Source organism: Manduca sexta, chromosome 27, assembly GCF_014839805.1.
Source record: "Manduca sexta isolate Smith_Timp_Sample1 chromosome 27, JHU_Msex_v1.0, whole genome shotgun sequence".
Taxonomy (NCBI): Eukaryota; Metazoa; Arthropoda; class Insecta; order Lepidoptera; family Sphingidae; genus Manduca; species Manduca sexta.
In genome coordinates, this window is record NC_051141.1 from 1141818 (window position 1) to 1155718 (window position 13901).

At 37.9% G+C, this 13901-nt stretch overlaps 1 protein-coding gene across 5 annotated transcripts in view; it reads left to right on the forward strand.

Annotated features, from left to right (window-relative positions):
* Positions 1-13901, forward strand: part of LOC115455172 (protein furry) — a 243803-nt gene that overhangs the window by 187135 nt on the left and 42767 nt on the right. For all 5 annotated transcript variants that reach the window (XM_037444170.1, XM_030183856.2, XM_030183861.2 and 2 more), the window contains 2 exons: positions 3953-4144; positions 4339-4430. In XM_037444170.1, coding sequence (XP_037300067.1) covers positions 3953-4144; positions 4339-4430 — 284 coding nt within the window. The remainder of the gene's footprint in view (positions 1-3952; positions 4145-4338; positions 4431-13901) is intronic.

Below are 13901 nucleotides of genomic sequence, written 5' to 3' on the forward strand. Positions count from 1 at the left end.
AATTTGAGCTAATTTTGAATATAAGACACAGCGCGCACCAAACTACGTTGCGTTCGAAACCGTTCAATTGAATAGGAAGTGCGTAACGCAAGTTCGAGGGGGCAGCACTTGTCGCTGCTAAAGGTGCGATCGGATTTTGTGACAGATACAGATCCATTCATTTCAATAGAAATATCTTAATCGCAAAATTGGGCTAGCATATTGAATTTAATAAAAGTACGGAACAGTCACAATACTACTTTATACAAACAAAATTACTATATTATTAACTATTATTACAATATATTATCCTAAATAAAAATTACATAAAGTCAAGCAAAGGTACCTCTCATGCAGCTGGATGCTACAGTACGACGTAAGTGGTACTGCAACGCTGATTTTCTATTAGAGGCCGAGGTGACGTACAGTACGTACTTATTTAGATAAATATTACATTGTAGTATTCATATTAATAATATCAGCCATGTATTATATACTTGCCCACTGCTGAGCACGGGCCTCCTCTACTACTGAGAGGGATTAGGCCTTAGTCCACCACGCTGGCCTAGTGCGGGTTGGTAGACTTCACACACTTTCGAAATTCCTATAGAGAACTTCTCGGATGTGCAGGTTTCCTCACGATGTTTTCCTTCACCGTTAAAGCGAACGATAAATTCACAAAGAATACACATGATTTTTTAGAAAAGTCAGAGGTGTGTGCCCTTGGGATTTGAACCTGCGGACATTCGTCTCGGCAGTCCGTTCCACACCCAACTAGGCTATCGCCGCTCTCAGTATTCATATTATTATGTTATAATTCCATAATGATTATAGTTCCGCCAGTCGAATTGGGTGTAACCTGTAATGGCTGTGTGTTGAAGTAAATAAATAAATAAATAAATAAAAACTTATGTTTACGCGATGGTTAGACATTAAAATTAAACTATTTTTCGGATTTTATCGCGGTTTTAATAATTTAGTTTACTCCCGACGTGTCGAAGACTTTGCAGCCTTCATGGTCACGGAGGAGACTGAGGTGTTGGTCACCCGCAAAGTCAAAGTTACAATATCTACCTACATTTTACAAATATAAAACTTTTAAAAATTTTAACTGTTGGTGCTCCGATCTACGCCGAATGAGATCACAGTGTCTTGAAGTTCGGCAGCCGTTCTTTTGGGTTCCGATTTAAATAAATCTAGAACTGGATCCCAAGCTTGTTATAATCCAGCACACCTTTAAATATTTTAACAGAATCATTAAATACATCGACATCCTGTGTACTGCCAACTTTACTACATAGAGCGCACATTTTAATTATTGGAACATTAGACCTAGGCAGGTTCTGTACGAAGGCATTTCCAAAATACTGGTGATTAGGCATCTGGATTTGTTATATAGAAGTTATATACTGATGTTTTTTAGATGTTGACTGCGTTTAATTTTATTATAAATTGACTCGTACAGGAATTACACGCTCCGAAGCTTTCGACGAGTGTTAAACTGTCCATTCCGCGGTCTGCGGTTGCACGTAAGGTCTGTTTGTAATCCTGGTTGATGAGAAGGAAAATTATCGCTGCAGGTTTTTTTATAATAAATTAATTATGACAAATATTTTGTATTATAAAGCACCACCTAAACTGTGTTGCATGTTTTAATTGACAATCCCTTGTCAAAGGGCCACAATAAGCCCCTTGAGCTACGGGTGCATCACGCCTCCACCTCCCCCCAGATTAGCAAGCTCTACAAGTTAATAGCTATTCTAGCGACGTAAGCCGTGTGCAATTGTATTTGCATACTTACCCTACGCTCGACATATTGTATGAAATTTAAACATTATTATGTTTACTTGTGTTGTTGTTGTTTTGAACAATGGCGTCAGCATAGAATTGTTCAGCTTTTATGTGAAGCACAAAGAAGTACATATGTGTCTTACTTTTATCATCATAATCATATCTAGCGTGTAGGTTTCTACTTAATTATAGGCCTTTGTTATAGCTTAACTCTACTCAAGACCTCTTGTGAATATGTACGGGGACAATACCTGACACGATGTGATAAATGATAGATATTAATAGACAATAAACTGATATTACTGGACAAGAAAATTCAAACTGACTGCTGATTGAACACTTATATAATATACATTATATACTATTATTGCTCGCGGCTTCGCCTGCGTGAAGGAATTTGCCGGGTAAAAGTCCCGCTTATATTTTCCCGAAATACCTTCCCAGGGCCTTAAACGATCTCCATAGCAAATTTCATTAAAATTCGTTCAGTAGGTTTTGAGAAAATCGATCACATACAGACAGACAGTTTTTGGGGACTATATTTTGTAATAGGTAAAGATAATTAGGCATTAGTGGAGTGTTTAGTTTTTAATAAGGCAATTTAACCTAATTAAACATGTACGTTATTAGTACGCAATGGCGAGGTGCGGTCCGAGATCGTTAAAAATATTGCTATACCCGGTGACTGGAGAGTAGAGCATTGTCGCAGACCAACGGAACAGGAAAAATTCTCGCCAAGACAGAGCTATATTCTCTTATACACACTATAATCTTATGTGAATATTCTACAACTCTAGGTAATATACAAAACTACGAAACTCAAGTTCATCGCCCATATTACCTACAATAAAGGAAGCATTAGCTATTTGTATCCCACGGTAAATACAATATAAACACGCGCCAACAGGTGGCGGCAACGTCCTCGGCGCCGCAGACACGACGTCCCGCCTTGTGCCAAAGTGGGTCAATCCGCATGAGTGTGTTCACACAATATTGAGACCACAATGATACACTCAAGCTTCGGTTTACAAATCTACGACAATTTATGTCGCTTGAATTTGTTTATTACGTTGTAATAAATTGTTCTAGTTTGAAATTTGGCTAGTTATTATCTAAGGGACAAAATTTTTCTTACGAAGTCACGATAAATGGGTAAGGAAAACGACATTTAAAATCTCTGTTTATTTTGTACGCATTATTTCGACATGACAGTATGATAACTTAATACTTATTCATTATAAATAATAAATTCGGAAACGCGATTATAGGAAGACAGGAATCGTTTCATATTAATATGAGATTTAATTAACACTTGTAGAGAAAGCTCATTACTGACCTGTCATTAAACAGAATTTTAACGGGTGTAGTAAAAGTGTGGACAGTGTGTGACTTCAGTTAAGGGTGAGCGCACACCTACGCGTATTGCTCATTGTAGTCTCAAGAGGGTGCAGGAGGGGAGGATGTTAAACTCACCAGTCTCGCATTAAATAGATTTTGTGGAACATTCGTTCGTGTTATCTATGATATCCCTCGTATTTTAATATTGAATATTCTGCACACTTATTGCGTGACAGCAGATTTCTTTCCGTGAAATTCACATGAATACTTTACCATTACAATATATAAGTATTTGTAATATATTAATAATGTTGTATGTTAAGTAGTTTAAATTTATTTTCGATGCTGTCCGCCGTTGGAAGATGTTAGTTCGTGTATACGTTTGCATCATGTGGTATGTATCAATTAGTTACTTCCACTATATTATCGATGTCAGCTAGCGGTTAGCGCTCACCCTTGTATCAAATTGCTTAAACATCGAGGCCCCCGACAGACCCAAAATAATTAATGTAATGTGTGTGACAACTTAATTATTTTAATCGACTCCATCCAATTACACTTCATGCCAGTCGCGCATGGTTTTACACAGAGGAGATCATATTTTTCGTCGTATTTCGTGTTATTATCGTAGCGTAATCATTTGATAGTGCAATATCAAGTAAGCGGGTCTACGATCGCTTTCAACTGGGAAAAAATCAAACATGTAAGTCAACGCGTCAAAAGATATGACCGATATGTCGCATATTTTGCAATCGTCTAAAGACCGAACGGCAATGTTTGTTCATATATACCTTTCCTACCAAAATCTTATACTAGTCGTGATGTAACAACCGCTCGTCCCCAGGCGAAGCGAGTGGTGCTGTACCTGGCGCGGTCGCGGCCCGAGCGGCTGCTGGACGAGATGATGACGGAGCTGCAGACCGTGGAGACGCTCAACTGCCTCATCGAGCGCACAGAGACGCCGCCCTTCTACCGGCTCACCTCCATGCGCAAGGCCACCTCGGGCCACAGCGACGGGCCTGGCACTGGGTCGCAGGTAACTAACTACATTTATCACACCTACACTCATCGAATGTATATTTTGACAGACGACTTGAAACCTGCCACGGCCTATTAATTATAATCATTGTTATTACACACAAATTTTATTGTTTCGTGCTCACGTCATTTGAGAATTGGTTAAATTTTATTCATCGGGAAAGTTCTAACAGTGGTTCTTTCAACGAACAGGACGCGACTGGCCGCACTGGTGAGCTGGCGCCCGTGGAGAAAGGCACCATTCACACCAAACGGCACAGCGGCGAAGACCCCGCCAAGGCCAGGTCAGTAGGTTCATACTGTATTTGCTGGCAGGAAATTGTATACACGTGGATTTCAACCACTATATTCGGGGTGAAAACCCAATTTGACTCACGCGGATGTATCTTATTCCCGGATTATACTGTGCTAATAATTTTGATACACAAATATTGTTCCAATAATTAGCTTTGGAAATGTACATATCAAATATTACTATTGGTTCTTAGCTCCAATGTCGGCGTTCTCGTATTTGCCTGGCTAGAAATATGACATCTATACATGGAGTCTAACTAATACCCACTTATAATGTAATGTGTTACGTAGCAACCTCGCAAAAGATTTTTTTTAAAAGTCAGATATCTTCAAAATTACACAATTTTGATGTTGTAATATAATATGGGATTATCAGTTCTCAGTACAGTACATTTCATAAAACGCATTCCATTTGAAATGAAAATTCCTGTTTATTTCGTCACCGTAGACGATTTCTCGCGAGATGCTTTCAATAATAACTTTATTGGATATAACGTTGCTGACGTGGAAAATGAACGCACGAGGAGCAGGTATTCAGTTCAGTTGGGATATTTAACGTGTAAAATTGAATGTCGCATGCGTTTAATAGAAATTCCACCAGATATGAAAAAAACTCTTTGTTGTACACTACGTTGCAATAGCGATGTGACCAATTCTCCTTAGATAATTATTATATACCATAATTTAATCACTAAGGGACGAAGATTTAAAGTATTTTTCAGAACACACATACAGTTCGGTACAAAAACACTGTAACCTAAAAAATCTCTGGGTTCCTGAAACCGAATCAAAGGTGTCAAAGTAATAATATTAGTAAGTTAGAATATGAGTTTGAATCTCTTTACCTGGATAAAAGTGTTATTTATACTAATAAATATATAAAACCACTATGGAAAACTTAACTCAAACAGTAACACTAAGCTAGGGCCCGCTTGTTATATAAAGCTTTATAACTTTTGTAAGTACAAACAATTCCATGTCGATCATTATGAGAAGCATTGTTATCAATTCAATGTTATGTCAACTAAAGAATATATTATCGTATTATTTAATATGCAATATCAAAACACTTCAAGCCGACTGAATATAAAACTGAAGAAGTACCCATTTTATTGATATTTTTTTTTTATTTGTTTGTAATCTAATCGCTCACTTGACTGGTAAGAGAGTCTGATGATTGCAAATTCAGTCTTTATGTTACTAGAAATGCTTATCATAGAAACGTGACGCGGTAGATTAAATTCCAAATCATAGCACAAAAATAATATAAAACAAAGTCCTGCCTGGTCTCTTATCCTGGAAAAACTTCACGCGGTCAAGAGCTATTTCTGTTATATTTTTATTTTGTTATTACTTCGAATGAGGAGCGAGGAGCTTGCCGTTAGCTTGATGGTAAGCAATATGACCGCCCATAAACAGTGGAGACACCATCAGACACCTCGAATTACAAAGTATTGTTTGGTATTCCACTGCGCTCACCATCCTGAGACATTAGATGTTAATTCTTATTATATCCAGTAGTTACACTGGCTACAATGTCCTTCAAACTGGAGCACAACAGTGACTACACACTGCTGCTTAGCGGCAGAAATAATAATTGCAGTGGTACCTAGCCAGGCGGACTCTCACATATGAGAGACCTACCACCAGTTTAATATTAACGAATATTGTACTCGTGACAAACGGATTAAAGCTAGCAATATAGTTATACCGCATATAATATAACATAGTAAATAGATTACCCAGTTATTAGTAAAGTAAAAACACTACTTAATGTCAAATAGTTCAAAAGTTTCGGGCGGAACTGTTAAAATGATTTCTGAATATTGGTGGGGGCGCATGCTTCCTACTCCAGCCCACGCTGCCACGCGCACACTGTGATCCCTTGACCACCCCCAACCCCACTCGGCCGGCCCCTCGCGCCAGTCAACTAAATAAAACACTCTTAACTACGCAGTAAATTAAAATGCAAAGTAAGAATGCAATAATTACACAGAGTTCCGTTCTTTACAAAGCAGTCTATAAAAGGCAACGAAAATCAATCGCAACATCAATGAAAGCGCGTCCACCGGTTGTTAATCAGAAAGGTGTGCGTATCACAAAACAAAACACAGACACACACACACACACACACATACACACAAACACACACACACACACACACACATGACACCTTTATGCCTGAAGGGGCATGCAGAGGGGCAACCAGGGCACCCCCTTTTCGTCAGTGCCTTTTGTCCCGTGATATGATAGGGAGCGAGCCTATCGCCATATCGACCACAAATTCCAGTCTCCGGGCAGACAAACCCAATTTTACTTTGCCCGACGGAGGGTTTGAACCCGGGACCTCAATGCGGTGTTGTTGCATGAGATACAACTACGCCTTTTAACGTTAAATTATATAATATGTTAGTATAAAATATTTCGCTCACGGGACCCCAGAAACTCTTCGTATCGCCCTAGATTTGTTTTCAATTGAAATAAAAGAGAAGGAGTGAACGCTGTTTCCACACAGATCGGATGTCGTTTCGCGAGACTGCAACGCGATAGCCTTTATTAAGCCGGTTGCAGACAGAGAACTAAATTAAGTAACCCTAGCTTAGCTCGCGTACTTCATATTGCACAAAGCTCAGTTTACATAGTCTGTAGTCTCATACAGTTGTGACGCACTGGCTCGGCTATAAGCTAATTTACCTTCTTGGGTCTTGGTCTGTAACCCACATTAACATGCCACACACCTAACCGGTGTAGCGGGTTCGAAGCCTACAGGATATTTATCTGGGCACCGCAATTAGCTATATTTTATTTTATTCGTCTTAACTGAAAGAGTATTCAATATAATCAGTTTGATGTACTGTGTTACGATTTACTAGGTACCGTCCACGGCTGCACCCGCGTTTAAGGTTTAAGTAAATAATAATAAACTATATTGTGTCGTGTTGTAGTATTAATACTTAGACGATTTTGATGCGATCTTTCTTGCGCATAAATGTTTTTAAAAAAAATAATAATAATAATTACAGCTTTCTAACTTGGATAAGAATTAATACGTAGTCTCAGCTGCAACCGAAATATAGCCGGATATATACAAATTGATAAACCGTCAAACTATTTGATATGAAATCTGATCGTGTGCGGGACGGGCATACGTTCACTTTTCAAATTGAACTTCTCTCTTTGTTGTTCCATTTAACAGAAAATGTAATTAGCAACTTGAATTGCTTTTTGGATTAGTTTGGTTTCAAAAAAAAAGTAGTGAAGCGGGAAAGCTTTTACTGAAAGCTTTTTTTGCATTAATTGAAAGGTCTTGCTGGCAATAGAAACTAATTAGTTTATATTTCAAACTAGCCACAACTAGTGGTTTGGTCCGCGTGGAGATCTGTCTCCCGACTAAAACACCTTTGATAGAGGGGATAGCTGTGGTGGTTGGTAACTGTAAGTCTATCATCCACATAAAAAACCATAAAATCCACCAGAACTGCCAACACACAAATATCACTAAAGGAAAAGCCACAAGAGTCGCCACGACACGTAAGTCATAAATTAGGCGAAATAAACTTAAATAAAGTACTTTCAAAGTCGATTTAAAATTTCAATGAAGCTGTCCGGAAGAGGCTATTAGTGGGATACTAAAATAAGGTTTTGTCTAAGTGTTCAAACTCATAATAGAAAAAATGTAATCGCTCTACATATATCGACAGTTTTTTTTTACTTTCGCGCCAAAAATATAATAATAACAATAACGTTATTCCAGTTATTTAACTCCAACATGTCACACATTGCGCTTTTTTAACAAAAATATAATAATATTCCTTACAATGGCGTTAATTTAAAATTTTGTACTGTGTTACACACTCTCTCTCTCTCTCTAGGGAATTGTTTCAAAAATTCTATGAACTATTCTACTGATTTACTTTGAAACATATATTTAACGTTCTGCAATTTAACTTCGCTGCGTACATAGCGTTGAATCTAGGCCCAAGTGGGAAGCGAAATAGCTCGAGCAATTTGTAATGTGTACTTGCCCTATTGTATCATACTATTTTCATGTTGCTGCTATTTACCTACACATAGGTCAAGGTTTACATAATGCGTGGAGTTTTTTATGATTCCGTAGTAAAACAATATAATGCAACGAGGCAGAGGTCCCCGTGTCACTGTGTTTATACTTTAGACTGTCGCTACTGCCTCGTTGGATATACACGTGTTAATACATTGTTTTAACAATATACCAACAAAGAAGAAAGTATTTGCTTTCGTCTCATACATAAAAAGAGGAAATAAATATATGCAACCGGACAATAGAAAAACGACATAAAAATTTCAAAATTTCAAGTAACTGAAATACGACGAATTAAATTGCATAATAGAAAAGGATGGATTAATCCGTTTTCATTCATGTATGAAAGGGATATTACACTTTCAAAAAGCAGAGATCCACGTGTTATGGAAGCGAAGGGTTTCTTTATGATCCGTCCAGTTTACTAGGCCCTAGTCAAGTGTGAAACTGGATGCTCTAACTACAGAGGTTTTTCCACAAAGGACGGAACGGGTATTTTTTAATAAATCTGGTCGGGTGTCCATTTAACTAGACGAGTCTTATTAAGAAATTGGTGCTCAGCGTTTGTGAGCCTGTTGCTACCTGAAACACAAAGCTAATGAAATTTTTTGTAAAAGAGTAGGATATGTTTTTTAAAAATCTTTGTTTTATTTACTCTTTGGGTCGTGTCTATTAAGCTCGTTTGACACGAAAAATGTTTTGCGTTAGTAATTAATTACAATATTAATAAACTTTTGCCAAACAATGGCCTATTGCCACCCTTCGTCTTATCCATAGGTTTTGTGTACACACATAAATATGTATAAAAAAATTAAGTGTTAATTTAGTCATTCTGCCAGTCGAAATTGAACAGTTCCCTTGGCGAGAGAAAAAGACATTTTGCTGCTAGACATTATATCTATCGGGAAACTGTTTCGGACTCAATACCTGTTTTAGCTCTGCACAATTTCAACATTCCGTCATTCGAATTCTACAAACACAATTTTCAAGCCAATGAGCCAACCTGACAGTCCATATCACATAGACATCGCTACCTACGTAAAAAAATTGAAAGTGAATTCCTGGAGTCGGGCAAATGTTGCCGGGAAACTTGGCGCCCGTCCCCCTTCTATCGCCAGTAGAGGCTATGCGACCCCCCCTTCACTCCCACACAATCGATGCTGCACCGCTTGTTTTTTTTTTAAGTTTTCGCGCAGTTTCCCTTCGGCCGTGACCATAGTTTCAAAGTCGAGTTCAAAGACAACGTGGGAATGTGCCAGCTGCGCCGCATACGCGTGTCTTCATCCACTATTTTTTCGTAGTCAAGTTGTAGTGGTAATGTCGTATCAGACACTAGCTGTGTGATTGCAGAGACAGGACAGGCGAGGCACAGGTGCTTGCTTCCCAGTGTTTGTTCTATTGAAGCGAACATAAAATAAAGGCCCAGGATTGCGAGGTAACATATACGACTTAAAATTATCGTGTCCAATTCTAATAGAGTGAATGTAACAAATATCAATGTGCACAATAATTCTTTGTACGATTTTGTCAACTTATCACAATTGCGTTAAAGACGCAATTATAATGACAGTAGTTAAACTATTTTCTATAATACGAATATTTTCAGAAGCGCGCGCCCAAATGTGTGAGTGTTTGAAAATATCTTATAAATAGTATTTCTAGCATAAGGTATTTTTTTAATAGGAGATATGTTTATTGTATCTATGACATTTGTAACTAGCCCTGGCCTAGTCGATTTTCAAAGGGATTGTGTAGCCTGTGTTGCTCGTTGAAAGGTCCTTTCCTTTTTATTGTGGAATAACGAAATTATTGCTTCGGCTATGTTAGAATTACAATTCTGCCCCGCCAAAAAAAACGAGCGCTGCTCCGATCCGAACCCTTACCACTCCAACTTACAGCGGCATACCCACTAAACCCTTGCGTGGCCGTTCTCGGAGTATTAGTGATAAAGTCCTTGTAAAAACCACAATTATCCTGTGCATTGACACCTTCCGTCCTATCCCCATAAGCTACTGAGCTTCGAAAGAACCTCGGGACGTGTACGGCAGTACCACGCCAGTACTTTTCTCTGGAATTCGTAACATATTCACAAATAATGCAAACCTAGTCCTTCACTGCGTGTGCGCAACTCCTGATGTCTTCCTTAATAGCATGTTGCAACAGAGAATACCACAGTTAATAAGGAATTCCACAAAAGGGAGAGTCCACCTGTCAATTCAGTTTAAGCTCAAAAACAAAAATCTTCCTCCTGTTTAACTTTTTGTTACAACGCAATCAATTTAATTTCAAATCGAGCAGAGACAATATTAAAACATGACGAGATCTGTAGGGATAAAAACATTAAAAGAATAATAATAAAAGTATCCAAGTAAAAAGATATTTTATCCTGGGTATTAACTAATTAATTGCTATGATGATGCGTGGGTGCCCTAGACTCGAGAGCGAGAGGGCTTTTTACTCAAATTAAAATTGTTACCATATACCATTTGGAAAATTACGTGTAATGACATCGAAGCTCGTGCGTGTCGCCCTAGATGTGGCGCCTCAGTAGAGAAGGGAACGCGTGTACCGACGCCTCCGACGCAAGGGGGACAAATCAATGCTAATAGCCGTTTCAAACGAGACGACAAATATAGGCCAAGTGCAACGAGTTCTTATGACCACTTATAGTTGAGTTATTTTTTCTTTCTGTCGTAGAACGCACACCATAAAATCTTATTTACATATTGCGTACAATTTGCCCAGCTGTGCGGGTTAAGCTGAACTAACTTAACTTTTGAATATTGACTCTAAATCCAAACCCATTAGACTTAGGAGCAACTCACGTGTCTTAAATATTGGCATAGTTGGTGAAAAGTGTCGCGGTCCAACACGCCCGCGCCCCTTCCGCCTCGCCCCGCCTGTGCCAAAGGTTTTCGCAATCCCCATCACCCACATTTGCAAATACTTGGGGGTAGTCTGTAACGTGCAAAAGTGTGCACCACAAGTTTGGACACGGCCAACGGGGGACAAACCCCACCGTAGGGGGCGCGCCCCACACCACCGCTGACGTCGAGGATCCCAGATTTGCCCCAGTTTATCAAACTTCTTCAACAATTTCCGATCTATGGTAATGATGAGGTTTTTTTTTAACGTTACGCCCTATGAGTTAAGAGCTAAAATATGTTCGTGCAGGATTTTTTCTATGTATGTGCATGTTAAAGATAACTGATTACTAACAAACAATTTTGTTAGTCCGGAAATGTACAAAGCCTTGTTATTGTAAATTTACTAGCCGACCCGACAGATGTAGTACTGACTTAGCTGTGAATATTCAATTCGCGCTGCGGCTTTTCGTTTACTACGTTTCTACGCAAAATCATTTTAGGAACTAAAGTGATATCTTAAAATTCACGTTCATCAAACTCGCACAATTAAAATCCTAGTCGTTAAGTTTTCTAAAATATTTTAAATTTATGTGAGCATTTCTTTTTTTTTATTTCCGTAATAAGCTTCTACAAAGTACAAAGAACAAGAAATGAAATCTGTGAAGTCGTTTTTAAGTTATAGCGTGACCAAGAGAAATAGGGATTCATTCATTTATATATAAATGCATCTATATAGTGAAGTATCTCAATATATTAAAATTAATATTTCACTGCAGAGAATTGAATACAAAGAACTCAACGAAACTTTTCAAGTTAATTACATTTATTAACTGAAAAAATTTTATCCGACAAATGGAAAATAGAAATGACTGAAGTTATGTGAAATAATGCATTTCGAGGAAGAAAAACAATACAAAAATGTATTAGTCGGCGTTGATGTTCATATAGTAAAGGCATGGCGCACAGTACGAAATTAAATATCTTGAACCTTTGTTCGTACATGAAAATAAAATAAAATTTGTATTATCAGGGACTGAGTGCCGTTTTGTGCTCCCTTTTTCTCACACGTCCGCCACCCTGATTCAAAGTTATTGGAGTACACTTCAACCGCTTAGTTCATAGGAACAGACATCTTCACAAAATTTCGCATTTTTAAGCATTAACCGAATACATTACAAACTTTAATAAAAATTGACGTAGAGAACAAAAATAATAGTATCATAGAAAAGCACGGGATCCATTAGCGTCCCGTTTAATGTAGTTACCGACCGCTGCGCAGCGAGCTCGGGAAAAAACGATGAGCCCACTAGAAACTTCCGTTCGGTGGAAAATTGTTATCAACCTGAGGGTAGTGCCTTTAATACATTTTTTTTAAACGCAGCTATAGTCTTTTATAGCTTTTAGGCTAATGCTAGGAGAAAGTAAATGGTATTCATTACCGCATGAACTGACACGAAGTATAGTTTTAATTGCGGCTCACCCCTGTGATAGCTGACGTCGACAATTATTGCAACATTAGGCATTTCACTATTGATGTTGTACTTTGTAAAACAAAATGGACCGTAGGCAGCGACAATGCATCTGTTTACTGCAAGGCCTTGCCGACTACCAGTACGGCTTGCTACATTCAATTCAATAATACTATATGTATGAGACAGTATTAGATACAATTAATCGTCTAGACTGGAAAGGAGTAATAGATGAAGTCTCAGCGAATGCAATCAGTTTATACATCGATTGCGTCAGATCCTGTAGCCTTGGCGGACATCTTTACGCTGAAAACTATTGATAGACAGTTAAGCAATGTCTCCACTCGTGTCAGAGGGGACTAGATACTCGTGTTATATACGTCGGAAATGTGAATGGTGGGCACTTAGCTAAACTAATTAAGACTATGATATATTATAATCAATTTTATGTAGATGTGAAAAAAAATTTTGCTATAAAGGTCAACCATGACTGATCATCTTACATATTATATATTATACTAGCTGACCCGGCGAACTTCGTACCGCCTGACAATCGATTCTTAAATTATTATTTTTTTTAATTCTTATTCTGCTATTCGGGACACCGGGTCAGCTAGGATGATTAAAAAAAAAAGAAAGTTGATAAGTCAACCATTACAAAAATAAAAATTATAAAACATTAAAAATTCTTTCCATTGTTCCATCTAACGTCACTCAATTGTTTTGCCTTCCCGGAACCCCTCCACTTACACTTAAACTTTCTGGTATGGTTTTAAAGTTCAAATTGACTTTTAGTTATTATTACGAATCTTTTGTATGGGAATATACAAAAGTGATGTTTTTAGACTATTTTATGCAATTTTTAATTTTTTTCTTCCCGTTAGAACCATCCTCGTACTTCAAGGAATTTTATAAAAAAGAATTAGCAATTTCAGTTCAGCTGCTCTCGAGATTTGCGCTTAGCAATACATTCAGCTATTCATTTTTAATATTATAGATTGAACAACTTGTCTACTTTGTGTGTACACTCATGTTTGACAAATAAAGAGTCTTGATGTATTGAGT